Source organism: Dendroctonus ponderosae, unplaced genomic scaffold (genome assembly GCF_020466585.1).
Source record: "Dendroctonus ponderosae isolate FM_Combo_2020 unplaced genomic scaffold, Dpon_F_20191213v2 Dpon_F_20191213_1, whole genome shotgun sequence".
Classification (NCBI taxonomy): Eukaryota; Metazoa; Arthropoda; class Insecta; order Coleoptera; family Curculionidae; genus Dendroctonus; species Dendroctonus ponderosae.
The window spans coordinates 42,697,381-42,714,380 of NW_026017110.1; the positions used below are offsets into that span (position 1 = coordinate 42,697,381).

General features: G+C 35.6%; 2 protein-coding genes across 5 annotated transcripts in view; one reads left to right on the top strand and one right to left on the bottom strand.

Moving 5' to 3' along the window:
- LOC109533188 (cholecystokinin receptor) overlaps positions 1–2,137 on the bottom strand; it is a 24,667-nt gene extending 22,530 nt beyond the window's left edge. For all 4 annotated transcript variants that reach the window (XM_048665969.1, XM_019898436.2, XM_048665954.1 and 1 more), the window contains exons 1-2: positions 2,063–2,137; positions 1,726–1,905 (exon numbers count right to left, since the gene is read on the bottom strand). In XM_048665969.1, the coding sequence (XP_048521926.1) occupies positions 1,726–1,810 (85 nt within the window). In that variant the 5' untranslated portion in view covers positions 1,811–1,905; positions 2,063–2,137. The remainder of the gene's footprint in view (positions 1–1,725; positions 1,906–2,062) is intronic.
- On the top strand, positions 2,049–16,738 carry LOC109533190. Its single transcript, XM_019898437.2, has 7 exons — positions 2,049–2,245; positions 2,292–2,575; positions 2,638–2,865; positions 14,836–14,997; positions 15,053–15,285; positions 16,463–16,627; positions 16,689–16,738. The coding sequence occupies exons 1-6, from the start codon at positions 2,122–2,124 to the stop codon at positions 16,530–16,532; spliced, it is 1,101 nt and encodes a 366-aa protein (XP_019753996.2). The 5' UTR covers positions 2,049–2,121; the 3' UTR covers positions 16,533–16,627; positions 16,689–16,738.
- The last annotated feature ends 262 nt before the right edge of the window (positions 16,739–17,000 follow it).

Consider the following 17,000-nt stretch of genomic DNA (forward strand, 5'->3'; position numbering starts at 1 on the left):
CTGACTCCCCTACAATAACTGCAGACGGCCAAACGACACAACCGAAAAACGACGTAAGGTACCTTGGAATCACAATCGACCACAAACTCAAATTTACTAAACACACACGAAACATCAGAGCAGAAACGATAAAAAGAACAAAACGCTTTCGATCACTAACATACACAGACAAAGGAATTAGTACAAATACCGCGACAAAAATATACAAAGCGATCTGCAGACCCCTCTTGGACTACGGACATATATCACTTCATCGCCAACGGAACAGTAAGGTCAAAACGATACGTACAAACAACAGAACAAATTGCACTAAGACTAATAACACGAATAAGACACCCCCAAAACCCACTGCACAACCCTTCCAACCAACTACTATACGAACGCACAAACATGACAAAAATTTCGGAAAGACTAATACACTTACAGACAAAATGGACAAACAACCCCCACAACTGGACCATACTGAATCCCCTTTGCCTAACTAGACAGACAAAACACTCTACTTTAGTTTTACTAGAACACCTACAAACGCAACTGAATCAACGACTAAGACCTGTTTGTTTTGTAAACCAAGAATTTTGTTTATCACTGATTAGTTCATACGAGTGTTAGGAATAGGAATTTTAGAATAAGCTGGGCTAAGGCACAACCGCAACTGAACTAGCTGTTTGTTTTGTAGTCCAAGAATTTATTTCTTATTTTTTTTATTATTGATTAGTTTATACGAGTGTTGGGAATATGAATTAATTTAAGAATAAGCTGGGCTAAGGCACAAACGCAATTGAACTAAATCCTGTTTGTTTTGTAAGGCAAGAATTTTTTTTTATCACAGACTAGTTTATGCGAGTGTTAGGAATAGGAATTAATTTTAGAATAAGCCAGGCTAAGACACATATGTACTACACAAGGGCAGACCGATTGGGTCGATAGTCTTTTGCTGTAGGAAATAAAGATTATTTATATATATAACTCAATCGGCTCTTCTCAGGACTGATTGTTTTGTAAACAACCCAATCATATCATTGTTATTGTCAAATCGCTTATATCTTCGGTTACAACAAATATATCGGTGTGCGGTTTTCACTATTTTGTTTCATTTTTTATACTCTTTCTAAGCAGCTAAATAATATATATCATTCCATTTAAAAAATTTAAGAAAATCAAAAAAGTTTGACGTCTTTTTATAACGCGCCCTCTGGCGGCCAACTTTTTGAACCGTTATTTGACATTTCCCCACCACTTTATTCGACTAGCTAGAACAATAATACTCCCACAAGAAATAACTGAAAGTTTGTCAAGAATACAATTAAAGTATTTGCAAGCTACCTTAGCCTGTCCTAAACTGCTAAAAATCCGTATTTAAAATGTACTATTGCAATTTTGCCCTCTAGCGGCCATTTTGCAAACTTGAAAGTTATTTCCGGCCCTTACCCTGAGCCACTTTACTTATATAATTTTTTACTTGAAATCGATACGGCTAATAGTTTGTGAGATATGGCCGACCACCTCTCTTAGTGGGCCACCCTGTACATGTTGCTGGGTCCCTTAATCTGTAGCCAGGATGCCAAATAGTTTTTACCGGGATAAAATGAGCAAAACGGAATTTATCCGATTGCCTCCTCCGTTCTCGAGTTAGAGTCTAGAGAGGGATAATTCACTTACGCCGAATATATGAGATCAAGCAAATGGACTTATGGACGCGATGAGGAAATAACGCTGGCTTACCTAATTTTTGGCAGGAACTGTGTTCGATTTCCCTGCGCAGTCCCTTCCACAGCTTGTCGACAATCATGAAATAAGCCAGACCCATAATGGCTAATGGAATTAAGAGCAGGATGATGTCCAGAAATAGATTGTACAGTTGCTCGCTGCTTTTTGATGTCCAGGACTCGCGACATTTTTGACCTGCAACCAGACAATCGAGGAATTTCTACATTTATTTTTTCCTTAAATCAAAATCGAATATTTATCAGTGATTCGAAAATATCTACGCCACATATCCTTCGTTTAAACATTCCAAGCCAGGCCAGTTTTTCCGTGCATTTCTTGAGATTCAACCAACCTCAGTGTGCTTGTAGAGTTTATGTTCATTAAGTTGTTGTTCCTGAATAAACTGCAGATATGGGCGTTTCTCAGAAAATCAAAAGATGTTTTTTAGCAGTGACTGGGCTGAACCGACGGAGGCGACGATATCTTATTGTGGCCTACACAACCGCCATAATAACCGCCATTTTCTACTTTCTTGGTATAAATCCCATTACTGTGCAGTTACACAAAAACCTGGTGTTTAGTATTTTCAGGCAATTGGCTTCGTGACAATGTTTGCCAATCCGAAGATTGCGTCGCATTGGCGAATCACATCAAAGCCTTTGTCGATGAATCGGCCGAACCCTGCGATGGTTTTCACAACTTTGTATGCGGAAACTTCGTAGCCAGGCAAACCACAACCCCAAAACAGCAAAGTGTCTTCCAGATGCTGAACGAGAAAAAAAACCGGGCAATTCGCGACCTGGTTACTAATGCCACTTTGACCAACGAAACCAAGATATACAAGAGTCTAGAGACGCAGCGACGGGTAAGCTGATGTTTGCCACAACTGTCGTCGATTTCACGTTTACGTTTTCATTGCATTTGTAGTTCTACCGACTGTGCACGGCGTTTCAGTCGCAACGGATGAACTTAAAGGCCCACAAAGTATTAGAGGCCGATATACAAGAGCTCTCTAAGCCTCCTTGGAGTCAACTTACCAGCGACCATGTCTGGCTTGTGCCAATGATCATGGCAAAACGACGGGGTGCATTTCATAACTTTTTTCTGAATCTGGAAATCCAGAAGAAAGCAGGGAGCGACCACCCTATCTTCCACGTGAGTAGTTCACTATGCTAGCAGTATTTTTTCTTCGCACATGTTTGTTCGTTACAAGCAATTATAGATTTCCAAATGGACATTTTCTATTTAAAAACCAAAGTTTTATTGCGACTAATGCGTGGATATAACTACTCTCTCCGTGAGATTCGAAATTTGCGGGACCTGCTTTTCTTCTTCTCGTGGTTTGTGACGATTGGTCTTCCAGGTCCCCCACAATTATTGTGGCTTTTTCATGTTAACAGCCATAGCTGTGAGGAATGAGTTTTACATTGCGTAATCTTGTTGTTTGGTCTAATTCCTTGGGGAGTCACTAGATAACCAAGGAATTCAACTTCTCATTTTAATTATTCGCATTTATTAAGCTGGTTTTCAGTTTTTCAGTTTGCTGCTGCAGCTCTTAATTTTGAAACTACAAGTCGTATATTTTGAATATGCTCTTGAAGACGAGTACTGTAAATAAAAAAATCATCCATTAAAACCATACATATTTTATTTTGTATTTTTTTAATTAAAAGTCGCGGGTGCGTTTTTCAATCTAAAAGACATTCGTAGGTATGCAAAATATCCGCTGCCAGGCTGCTGTTAACATTGAAAGCTGTTCTCAATTGACTTTTCTTCCATCTGAATTTGATGAAAATCGCTTGCTAAATCAAGGGTTGAAAAGTACCTTCGAGGTGAAAGTTAATGGGTCATTGGTTTTAATATAGGGATAAAAATACCAGAAAAGTTTTTGCAGAGTTCGAGAATTGCTAATTTTTCTGCGCAATTCATGTGGTGAGTTCGAAGATGATTTTCAATCTTGAACTTCAAATTGTGAACTACATTTTCAAAAGTATACATTTCGTGTCGATTGGATTTAAAATAGTCGACTGAAGAAGATTCGTTCAAGGTAAACGCTCAAAATTCTTCAGTGTTGTTTTGAATGTGAATAGGTGTTCAAATTTGTGGAACAAAAATCCTTTATTTATTTTTGATTGCTTTGCTAGAATTTCGTTCGTGGGGGATTGAAAAATGAACGTCACTTCGTGTTCTGTCCTCGAATCGAATGTTGCTATTTTATCCTACAAGTTTTTTATTGATTGGAGGGATATTGATCTTCATAAGGAGTTCCAGTTTAGGATTTTGAAATTAAACATAGGGAATAGCTTATGAGCTTGATAAAGTGCACTTATTGCATGAAGTTGGATTCAAGTTCAGCAATTTTTTAAAGTCGCTGGTAAGTTCACAAACTTTGTGATCAACTTTGAGCTTCGCAGCTTTCGTTGGCGCTTCGTTCGTTCTGCTTTACTAAAATGAAAGAATAATCATTTTTTTAAAATGTTTTATGCGTCACATTTCATTGACTAATTTTGACTTTGTATTTTATACGCCCAATTTTCTTATTCATTACAAGTAACGGTTGTGAGCAATTACAAATTTGAACAGAAATATAGAAATGTAGAATTTTGCTTCGTTTTCTTCTAGACTCCTTCCCATCCTTTTTATCTACAAAGTGTCCATAAGGAGAACTGATACACGTTCCATTTTTTTGTTGTGATTCTTTATAAAAATCAAACGAAGAAAAATTTCAAAATGTTTGTCATTATCTTCTAGACTCCGTTACACATCTACATAAACGACATTAAGGCGCAATTGTACAATGGAATCTTAAGCTTGAGTTTAGAAGAATTCAACCGAACTCTAAACCTGAACTGATCTGCTTTGATCGCCGGTTCAATTTGAACTTCAGTTTAACTTCAGGCTGAATTCACTTAAGCCTTCATTGTACAACCGAGCCTAACTCGTTTACAAACGGTTTAGTGAGAAGCGCATTCGGATTTTGTTGATTGTTAACATAAACTTTTTGCAACAATTTAAAATTAAATTATTGGTGCACTTACTTAAGAACCAAGAACACCAATGTACCCACTGAACATTCGCTGTCTTTTATCAGCAATAGAACTGACTTCACAGAAAGTCGAAGAGTTTTCTTATAAAATCGATCTCTTAATTTTTTTGCATAAAATATTCGATTCGCCAGTATTTTACAGTAAAACGCTAGGAATAATGCGGTTTTTCCGTTTAAATACAGAGTTGTTTAGAAATATTGACCCGAAAGTGAAGAAACTCCAGTTTCCAAGAGTTTTCCAAATAAATGATTGTCAACTTTCGCTTTTTCAGTTTGGGAAAACATTTTTGGAAAAAAACCCAGAATTAATTATTAGGGTTTTGTCCATAATTCAAAGCTAGAAAAACTTTTCCAACAATTTGTGCAAAGAGGAGGCGAGTGTTCCAATAAAATTTATCTTAAAATTTTTCACAGAAAATACCTGAAGAGTGTCAGTATTTTAACTAAAAATAATGCGATTTTTGCGTAGAAAGAATTGCCTAATAGAAACTTTGTTTAAACTAGAATGACCTGAAAATTTAAAGGAACTTTAAAAATATTCAGAGCGACGAGGGCGGCGAATTATTCAAAAAATTTTTTGTAAACTTTTGCTCTGTAATCTTTTTTTGATGATAAACTTAATTACTTTCGATAAAAAATGGAATAAAATTATTTGGTTTTTGTGCCAAATTCGAAGCTGAAAAAGGTTTTCTAAATTTCCCTGCAAACCGATGAGGCGAATTTTATAGCCAAATTGATTTTGTAATTTTGGGCTGAAAATACCCCATTATTGTCAGAAAAGGAGGAAATTATTTTTTTTGCGTTTTTCATTAAAAACTTTTTTTATGGTTTATTTAAAAAGTTTTTGTAAAATGTTTACAAAGTTATAAATACGTCTTGTAATTTTTCGCTTAGAACATCTCCAGATAGTCATTATTTTAAAGGTAAACTCGACAAAATAAAGCGTTTTTGAGTAGAAGGTAAGACAAAAAAAATTCAGTCATAACAAAAAAACAAGGTTTTTTAACAAAAAAAACTGCAGTCTTCAGAGGAATGGAGGAATTTTTGATAAAAAAATATTTGATTATTGTTCCAAATTTGACGCTTCGATGGGATTTCAAAACTTTTTACATAGCGACCAAGGATTCAGAATTTATTTCATAATTTTTCACGAAAAATACCTTAAGTTTGTCAGAATGTTTTAGTGAACCTTTAGAAAATTGAGCATTAAGAGGAAAGAGTAACTTGGTTAAAACAGAAAAATTCTGAAATTTGAAGAAAGTTTAAAAATAATAGTAATTAATGGCCATTAAATTAAATCTAAAAACAAGTAAGAAAGTCATCAACTTTTTTGCCAATCCATTTGCGTAGCACTGCGCCGACTCCTAAAAACTCACCCAGGCGTAGGCTGGGGGTGTTTTCAGAGTAGGAAAAATAGTAAAAAAATATTTGTTATTAAAACTGAGAAACAAAAAGGTATATCAGAAGGATGGCAACAATGTTTTTCAAGGTAATCTGCCTAATTAACGTTATGTAAAAACCTGTCGCTTCCTAATTATAAAAAATTCCGGAAACTCGAAACTTTTCTCGTACTCTATAAGTGAGCCCCTATCAGCCCTTAAAAGGAATGACGACAATTTTGAATCACCCTAGTATATCATATAATATCACGACTAGCGCAATTTACATTTATACATTAACGTAATTTCTTAGGCCTCTTGTGATTGGAATTTGCAATTCTATAGTGTGTCCCTTTTGTTCCTTTGGCGCATTAAAGTTATTCCGATGGTCTAGATTGGTATTATTTAAGCTTTAAGTTGGGGAATCCAGATAGAAGTACCAAAATTATGGAAGCTTGCTCTTCTAGGGGTCTCTACTCGAATTGAAATTTCAAGAGTGCTACTTCGCAAATTTTCCTGTTTATGATAGTGTGCTTCACCGATTACTTGATTTCCGTCTTCAATCTGTTCAATTTCATCTTAAAGCGCGGTTGTATTTCTGTCTATTCATCTGCCGACTCAGTTCCCAGTTCGATTCTATAGTCCACTAAATTGTCGTCTATTTTTTCATTTCATGAAACCAAGGAGAATCAGAAAAAGTTCGTTCCATTGATGATGGAATACATCCATCATCAATTCCAAATTTCATAAGCTTTTAAGTGGACCAGTAAAAACTTTATCGGTTTTTCTCAACATGGAGGTTAAATAGCAGTTTTTCATTTCCAGTTGTCTGAATTTGAATTGAATTGAGCAATTGAGCAACAGGAAGGTTTATAACTAAATTAATATTTGGCTACAACATCGTACAAATTAACGTATTTTCAAGATCAAAAATTTCAATTTTTTAAATGATACACCCTATATATTGTTAGAGGTTATTTATTCAAGATTTTTGAATTCTATTGCAAATTCGGAACATATTTCTTGTACAATATTCTACACCTAAGTCTAACCGTTCTTGATATATTTAAAATTATATGTAAAAAATGACAGTTGCACCCACTGGAATAATTATTCGCTTTTCCTATAAGGGAATTTGTTCTGCTTAATATGAGGCGCATTTCTTGTTGAAATGGACTTAAAATGGAATTTCGACAACATTTTCATAACTATTAATACAAAGTGTTAGAAAATGGCGTGGAGAAAATTGCCCAAAGTTAATTTTTTTGAATGGAAACCCCCATTTTTGAAAATTTCATCTGGTTTCATTCTACAAATAAGGGTAAGTTTGTGTAAAGTTGTCTATTCCAAAAGGGCTTAGTTTTCAAAATATTGCCAATTTAATGTTTTCATATAGCTATTTGGTGAATATGATGAATTTTAATACAATCAAATGGCAAAGGAAATCTGACAGCTGTCAGTTACCCTTTGAAAATAATTAATAATTATGCCCGGAAGCTTAAGTTATACAAACGAAGATTATTTAAACTATATATTATCTATTATTTATGAAGAATGCGATAAAGTTATATCAAGACCATGTAACACATTTACCATTCAATATCCACAAAAACAGAAACCTTCACGCTGTGCTGTTAACCAAATTTTCGTTCAATTTATAAAGACAACCAGAAAAATTAGAGAGCCCTAGATTAAAAGAAAAAAATGGTTTGTGTTCTTGATATATAATAATAATTAATAACATATAAACGGCTCCTGATATAAATGTATCAAATTCTCCACGATACGATAGTAAATAAGCTTAAATCTCACAAATCTCCGTTTGTGTAATTTAAGCGTCCGGGCATGATTATTAATTGTTTTCAAAAGTAACTGACAGCTGTAAGCGTTGTATTAAAAATTGCCACTTTCGCCATGGCAACTAAGAGTGACAAGAGTTAAAATAAGATGCGGCAAAATAGCCATATGAAAACATTAAATTGACAATATTTCGAAAACTAAACACTTTTGGAGTGGACAACTTTACTCAAACTTATCCTTATTTTTAATACTGATTAAGATAAAATTATCAAAAATAATGGTTTCAATTTGAAAAAAACAATTTAATAATTTTTGGCCGTTTTCTAGGTGCCATTTTTAAACTAATTTTTTAAACACTTCATATTAACAATTTTCTAGAAATTATCGAATTTCAAAGAAAGTAAGTCCTGTTCAACAAGAACTGTGATTTAAATTAAGTACACCATAGTCGCTTATAGGAAAAATGAATAATTATTCGAATAGCAGCAACTGTCATTTTTTACAGATCCGGATTCATAGCGTCCTACGCCCTTCGGTTCTCAGCCTTTAGCGTTTTCTATCCTCCCAATCTCCTCGATGCAAATCTCTCTCCGGCATTGCCCTTTATATTCCAGTCATGCATATGGTGTTTGGTCTACCTCTGTGTCGTCTTTCGGTAGGTAACTATTGCTGTATTAGTTTGAGAGTGACCATACCATGTTAACTGCCTGTGTTGAATGTCGTCAACAATCGTTGATTTCCCGGCTGCTCTTCGCCAGAAATCCATCTCCGAAGCCAAAAGACGTCTTTCTCGGGTTTTTTTCCATTTGCCACGTTTCACACCCTTACGTTTCTGAAGACGGAATCATAAAGAAGATGTTTCCTTTCATAAGAGATTTGTTTTTGATTCTGTGTTGAATTTCACTTTCTGTACGTTTTGTTTTGTCAATTTGTGTTGTGTGTCAAAGGGTGTAGAACACCGGATTAAAATTTTAAATAAAACATATGTATACAGGGTGATTCAAAATTGGCGTCATTCCTTTTAAGGGGTGATGGAGGCTCACTTGGGGAGTACGAGAAAAATATTGAAAATTATTTTTTCGAAAATTTCCAGAAGGTACTAACAGTTGAAGATCGAATTTCAACTTTGCTGTTAAGCACTATTTTGAAATTGTTCCATGTTTAATTGGTAGCATATTGGAATACTTAAGCATTCAAAAAGAAAAATTACGATCTTTGTTTCAAATTACGAAAGTGTTCGATATTGAAAAAGTTCTGTTCTACAATTTTTTCAAGAAAAGGCACAGCGGTAATGATGTTTTTTGCCATTAACAGATAGTTACAGGTGGACAGCACTTGTCAATAATAACAATAATTGTATATACTTTCCTGACTGTGTTTYAATTCCAAATCAAATTTATTCCTGGGTTTCAGTCATTTATTGTCTCTATTTATTAATCAAAATACGTTTGGCTGTATTTTTCCACCATCATCATGTGTTGTTGCTTTAAGCCTCGGCATGCATTTCAAATTTCGAAATGCATGCCAAGGCTTAAAGCAGCAACAACGCTACACATAAAAACTGATGATGGTGGAAAAATACACCGAAACGTATTTTGATTAATAATTAGAGACAATAAATGACTGAAACCCAGGAATAAATTTGAATAACAATAATTTGTCAAACTGTGACTTACTTTGAATTTCCTGTCATGAATTTGCTGATATGCGATTAGTTCAGGGGAAATGCTACAGTAACATAGCAGAAGCTAAAAGAACTCACTCCAACAAAGGGCGAGGAGAGTGGTTCGAGGAAGATAGTGGGCGACAATCGATGTTCGGGTTCCAGGCTCAGAGGAACACGTATTGGACATAATCGATTCAGGGCCTTCCAAGGGCACTCAGAGCACAATAACTGACGCTTTCCCAAGCACCAAGTAAATATCGAGGAATGGCATTTGTACAATACACACAGCACAAGGAGATACAAATGGAGCACGAGTTAATTAACTGAATACGAGAACCTGCTTGATAAGAGTGGATAATAAGGAGATTACACAGGCACTAGCTTGTTTGGAGTTAACCATTCAAATGTTTGGTGTTGTATGAATTATTTATGTAAATACCAAACCCCACAGAATTCAAGGTTATGAGAGCAGGTTGACATGTTGAAATAGGTTCCGTCATTCAACGATTCCTGTTGAATTTACGGTTTATCCTTGTCTATCTTATTGTCACTCTCTATTTATCCATGATTACCGGAATTTTAAATAATTACGAAGCAACAGGTATTTGCGCAATGTTAATTAGGCAGATTACCTTGGAAAACATTGCTGCCGTATTTCTGATATAGTTTTTTGCAAATTTCTCAGTTTTTAATAACATTTAATATTTTTTCTCTACTCCGTAAACACCGCCATACAACACCCCCAGAGGAATGACGCCAATTTTGAATCACCCTGTATGTGGCATAAGTTTGAAACATTTATTGAAAAATGAAGTATCGTTATGAGGCTATGAATGACCGCCTTGACTTGGCAGATGCGCATAAATTTCACATATATATTGTACCGTGGATGGCCGAGTATCAAACTTTTTCTTCAGCTTCCAACTTTTATTCAACTCGGTACCACTTTAACTACGGAACAGGAACAAACTAACTTCAAAATATTACCGTCAACTTCACAAACAGTAACAATAACGGGCGGAAAACTCGCCCTTCCGACTCGCGGGGTTTAACCTCTTCTGCACCCGGTCGTTGCTGTCACTTCACTCCCCCCGTCTGGTTCTCGTCGTCGCTTATATAGTTTCCTCCAGGTAACCCAGATAGTTCTCGAAATCTCCAGAACAGGTGCGAAACTTCCCGCTTGTCAGTGTCCTATTTGACAGTAAATGGGGCCCAAATGGTGCTCCCATTTACTGAAATACCATGAATTTCGATCCCCCCATTCCAAACGTGAGTACCCCAGGCCATTTCCGTTACAATATTTTTTATATTTATATTTTAAACCCACTCTAACTTCATCAGTAAACAAGACTCTTTTCCTGTCTTCCAAATCTCAATCTACGTGTTCTCGAGCAAACTCAAGCCTAGCTTGCTTGTGGGCTATGGTTAGGAGGGGACCTTTTGCGGGATGTTTTGCACTCGATCCGGATTCATTGGGTCTTCTTCTTACCGTTTTGGAACAAATTGCAACATTTGGGGCATTTTGATTTCGATTTTTTATGTCATTTCCGGTACGAAACCGAATTGGTAAAGCTTGCAGTTGTATAAAACGATCGGCCACTTGGTTTAAACCCAAAATTTAAGGTTTGGAAATATCTCTCTCTTATGCAAGTCAAAGGTCTCATACCATCTCAGAAACTATTGCGTGAAAACTTTTCAAATTTAATATGGAAGAAGTTGCCAAGTCTATAGTTTTCCTTACTTTCAATCTATCTATTTGAAAAGTTGAATTGAAAATAATATGTTTTTATTATGTTTTTAAAATGCAGTCAATTTAAACAAAATAATAGTAAATCAAAACATCTTCTTTTTCTACTTCCCCAAACAGCACAAAGCCATCTTAAAGACGTCTTAAGACGTCACTTGAAGAGACGTCTTAAAGGGAAGTCTTCTTGAAAGACGTTTTCAAGGATGTTAGGAATATTCTATGGAAAATTTCCTATTAGGAATGTAAAATAAAATAACATGTTTTTATTCCATTATTTTTCTGTATTTTGCCTATCAAATACAGGCTATTTTGTTAGCAGATAATTTCGTTGAAGGTTTACCACAACCCCATAATAACAAGAGTTTTTTAGCACCCAAGCAAACCAAGTGCATATAGTCTAACAGAAAAGATTTGATTATGTCAAGTTTGGGTAGTTTTTATAAAATTGGCTCCCCAGTATGATGGCTGTCATCAGTTTTTTGTCGGAAGTTACAATCTGTTCTTATACGTAGGTTATGTGTGTCAGGAAAATGCACCCTGTCAGAGTTATTTCTTTCAACATTACATTTTGAACAGGAAGAATAGTCAGAATGACCTTTAATATATTTAAGATATGATTTTGCAGAAGCTTCACAAATAATTGCTATGATATATACTGCAAAATATTGATTTTAATACAAGAAACCTTTATTGATAACTTCAGATGCATCGTGCACAAAGTCGGACAAGAATGCATTGGCGGGTTGTGGCTTCTGATTGCCATGGTATATTCCTATCATTTCTACAATGTTTTTTTGCTGGAAATACTGGCTAATATTGGATATACCTGACTAGATGAAGTTTTAGCAAGTGCCAATCCGTCAATATTTATAAGACAACCTACTGAATTATTCAAGGTGTTAATTGACTTTTGGCCTAAACTGTTAAAAATACTGTTGAGGCACTTATTAAGCCCAAAATGATAATAGTGTCCGGGCGCAACTGATTTTAGTTCAACAGACTTGACTGTTTGAAGCAAGGTTTTTGCATTCAAAGGCAACTATTTACAAATAGGTTGTACTAGTTTTAATAAGTAATTCAAATTAGTATGGGCTACGTTGTGCTTCATTGTCCATTCTGCCAACTTTGTTTGAAATGAGTTATTACTACTACTACTACTGGTAAAACTATCATAAGTAGGATAACCTTCAAATTCATTGTCGTCTGCTATGGAATCAGTATCCGAATTATGGCACAAAAACTCACTATTGTCATTGACATTAAGATTTAGTGAATTGGCGGTTTCTTGTTGAGTCAGCTGAACGACGCCTAATAGAAATTGATTACTGCCAACCGTTGGTCAACATCGGCACCAGAAAATTTGTATGGTGGAAGTTGGTTGATCGTTGGTTGCTTCGGGATTATAACCACAATTCTGCATTACAGAGTATATCTGTTTTGTTGTTATGTTGCATTACAGAGTGAGGTCATGTTCTTTGCACTATGTATGTATGGTGCTATCACTGCACATGAGTCACTAATATTTGTCCGAGACCTTCTAAAATGACTTTTAAACTCAGACAAGAATAATTCCCCACTGTTTGAAGCAGAAAATTTTCATTATAAAACGGCTTGTTTTTATGGGAAACAGGTATCGATGGTGCTACCAGATTTTCTACAACAATCTGAACAGCATTAAAATTAATATCGTCTTCAAATAGTTCTTGTAACAGAAAAACTGCTTTGCCGGTTCATGATGTTTATCCCTGATTACGAAAGTATGATGATTAGTTTATTCGGTTTATTTGCTTTTTACATAGCCTAACTATCTTCAAATTGACATCTGGATGTCCGTCACCAAAAATTGAAACAAAGCCGTTCAGACGAATTAAATATGTTGGGTATCAACATAACCGAAACATGTTTATGGTTTGACTCAACTGTTAAGTCGGCTGAACGCCCCCATTGGTTCACTTGTTGTACCTGCATCGTTAAGTTGTTTGAGCTGCTCCCAGGCTGTGAAACGATGTCACCACTAACCGAACTCTCAAGGGAATTGTAAAGTTTCTGTCTTTCGGTGGCTCTCTTGGCCCTCATATATATGATGTTTGTTTAGCTTACCACTTGCACATGTTCGCTTCATGTTCGTTTCTGGATAAACCGCAAATTTACAAATTTCAAACAAGCTAAACACATTGTATAACTAACCGCAATAGGCGATTTAATAAACGAAATTAAATGTTTTCACTGCAATCGGATGCACTCGAGCAAGTTCGTCAAAACGTCTTGTAGAAGACATTTAAAAGTCGTCTTAAAGACGTATTGTGCCAGGCATTTACAATACGTCTTCTAGTAGACATCTTTAAAGTGTCTTAAATACATCATCAAGAGACATGCGATGTTCAGACATAATAACGGCATAAAGAAGAGGTCATGTGCTGTCTGGGCCGTGTCCAAGTACAAAGTCTTGTCAATTTGTCATCAACCTTCCTGTGATCCCGATGTCTAGATTTCATACTCGCGTCTTGTTTCTGGTTTTTGTGTCTTGTCACTTTGCAATTCTGTCTGGAGTCATTCGTTCTATCTGGTCTCTCCAATACAAGCGTCTCTCTCACACCCATCTGACGGCGTCCTGCACTGCCAGTTCTCTTCTGGTGTTCTGGTTGCGTATCCTATCATGCAATGTGATTCCCTTTATGGTTCTTAGAATTTTCATCTCCGCTGTTCTCATTTTTCTTTTGCTAACAGACGTTTCAACTCGTGTCTCGGCGGCGTAGGTCATTATGAGCCTGACGCAGGACTTATAAATTCGTGTCTTGTTCTCTGTGGTCATATATTTGTTCCTCCAAATTACGTTTTGCAAACACCCTTATACTTTTACGGCTTTTATGGTCTGGTTCTCCACCTCATTCACTGTACTTCCACTGCTCGATACCTGTACCCGCAGATTGTTGAAATTTATCACCTGCTGTATAATACGCTCACTCACCACCAACTTACATCGGATCCGATTTTTGGATATTACGATAAATTGTGTATTTTTAAAAGTTGTATACTTTATATACAAAAGTGCACGCAATGCTGTCTGAACCATTTGGCTGTTGCAAAATTTTCCTTTTCCTTCAAAATGTAAAATTTTCACTTATTATATGATCCGCTTTCAATTTAAAACTCTTACAGAATAATCTGATTAAAAAACAGTTCCGTGAAAATTTAAATTAATCCACACCATGAGAAATCGAAATTTCATCGTTAAACCCGAATAACAAAAAAACTATCCAATTCACTTTTAGATTTTTATAACAAAAAAAAATCAAAATTAACGACACTGGGCAAGCTTAAACTTACTTGACTCTATCGCCGGAACGCCCTGCATAAAAGCTTTGGCCATGAGATCTTCTAAAGTGCACTAAAGTATTCGAACGTTCTAATTAAAAACATTTATTCTACAACTTTCTACGGTTGACGGTTTTGTTTATGTTTGGTTAACTTATGATCACTTTTTCAGATCGGACCCCCATCAATGGACTTGATGAGAATTATGAAACCGTTGGAAAACACGCACAACGCTGAGAAAATGATAAGGATTATTAATTTTTTTGGTAAATCTATAGAAAGTTTCCAGAACACGACACAGGACTTATCTAAAATTGTCAGGACGTTTCTACAAGTTAGTATTTTTATGCTACATAGGGAAACCTTTCGTTTATTGCTAATGTTTACAGATAGTGCCCAAATTTCACGGTCGCCAATCCGGCCATATGGTCCGAACAGAATTCGAAAACCTTCATGCATATATGAGCCAATACTACATCAGATTCGATGTGGCGACGTTTATAGAAGAATTCATCAAATGGAATGGTCTGTCTAGTGGCACCTTCATACACGTATCAGTGGACTTCACCGACGACAGTTATTTCAGATTTTTAGGAAATTTAGTTCGAACAGTTCCTGAGAGGTGAGCCCTCCTGGGTTTGATAATAGTATTTGATAAAAATTATTTGCAAAAAAGTTTTCTATAACATTTGGTTTCTGGCCACACTGTCTTGAGATCTTAACTTGCTATCAAATTTTAAAACTTTTGCTTAATTAAACCGAACTTGTGTGTGCCACTTTCGGATTATTTGACATCCCGTACAGCCTGCTCAAATTATGCCATGTACTCACCGGACACCCTGTATAAATACACATTTTGAAAATGTTTTCAATATTAAAGCTGCTAGAGAACTAGTCTCTAAACTGTTTTCTCCTTATTGAATTACATTTGAATCCTAGTAGAATATACAAATGTTAGTTGCTATACTGACCTCTCGTATTGTATAATCGAAATGGTAATTTTAATATACAGGGTGCTTGGAAAATTTCTAGGTATGATTCTACGTGCTGAAATAATGGTGGAAAGTCATGTAACAAAAATTCGAAATCTGAATATTTTCCGAGCTACAGCTCATCAAACTATTTTTTTCTTTTTATTTTTGACCTATTCTGAACAGTTCTGGGCGAATAAAATTGAAAATCTGTACAGAGTTCTTTTTGTATCTTAAACTGCTTTTTTTTGCTTCTACAATGAATTTTTAGATACCATGTTTTTATTTTTACAAAATTTTACTATAATGGGGATAATCTGCCAACGTCGCAAGTAATAAAAAAACAAATTTACATTGCATATGCAGCGTTTCAAGCTCCATTCCATGAGCTAATAAATAATGGGTAATTCTATTTAAAAAATACACTTTGGTCTTGCCTCGCAATTTAATTGTCGATTTTTTTAAAATGTCCGCACTTTATCCATCAACAATTACAATAACTATTCTTCGAAAGTTCAACACCATCGAAAATAAGGACTCTATCGCACTAAAAAACCACCCTGTATGATCCGCTTGCTCAACACTTTATGGGAATAGATAGTCAATTAACTCCGACGGAATAATGGTAATAATGGTGGAACGACTTTCCATCATTATTTTAGCATGTAGAATCGACCTTAAAAATTTTCTAACGCATTTTCTGAACACCCTGTATATTACTTATCAGTTATGATTCATATAAAAATTGTCGGTGGCTACAATTCAACCCATTTTCTGACAGTTAATGGGTTTCTTTGGAATTGTGAGTAGAATGCGATTAATTTTCAGTACTTGGAGGTTATTCGCGGTGGCCACAATTATCCTGAAGGAATGTCCATATTTGTCAGGTTGGCTGTGACGCGATTGCAGCCAAATACTGGCTCAAGCTAAGCCGGAGCCTGAGTATCTGAAGCTTTCCGAAAATCAATTTTGCTTCAAAGAATCGCAATATTAGTAAGTGTGCAATATTGACTTCCAGCTTCATTTTGTTGAATTAATCCATTTTCCTATGCAGTTTTCCCAAGGTTGCTGAAGCAGCGTACATTCGCAACATGATCACTGTGGCAAAAGCTTCAAGGGTGTTCAATATCATCAGAGATGTTTGGAAACAGATCAGTGCCGGTCTACGGTTAAGATCAGACATCTCAGAGCTATTGAGAGACAAATTAGCAACCCACATAGCACGATTACACTATAATGTTGGATGGGATATTACGAGCTTTGACAAACGTGTAGCGGAACTCGTTTTGAATTATTGGAAGGTAATGCAACTGGGGTTAGAGCGGTTCAGGCACAACGTATGCGTGTGAAACGCACTTTAAATTTA

Excerpts from the sequence above, each read along its gene's own strand:
- LOC109533190 (XM_019898437.2), top strand. The coding sequence starts at position 2,122 with ATGGGCGTTTCTCAGAAAATCAAAAGATGTTTTTTAGCAGTGACTGGG. Across the intron at positions 2,576-2,637 it reads GTCTAGAGACGCAGCGACGG|TTCTACCGACTGTGCACGGC; the intron begins GTAAGCTGATGT and ends TTGCATTTGTAG. Across the intron at positions 2,866-14,835 it reads GCGACCACCCTATCTTCCAC|ATCGGACCCCCATCAATGGA; the intron begins GTGAGTAGTTCA and ends TCACTTTTTCAG.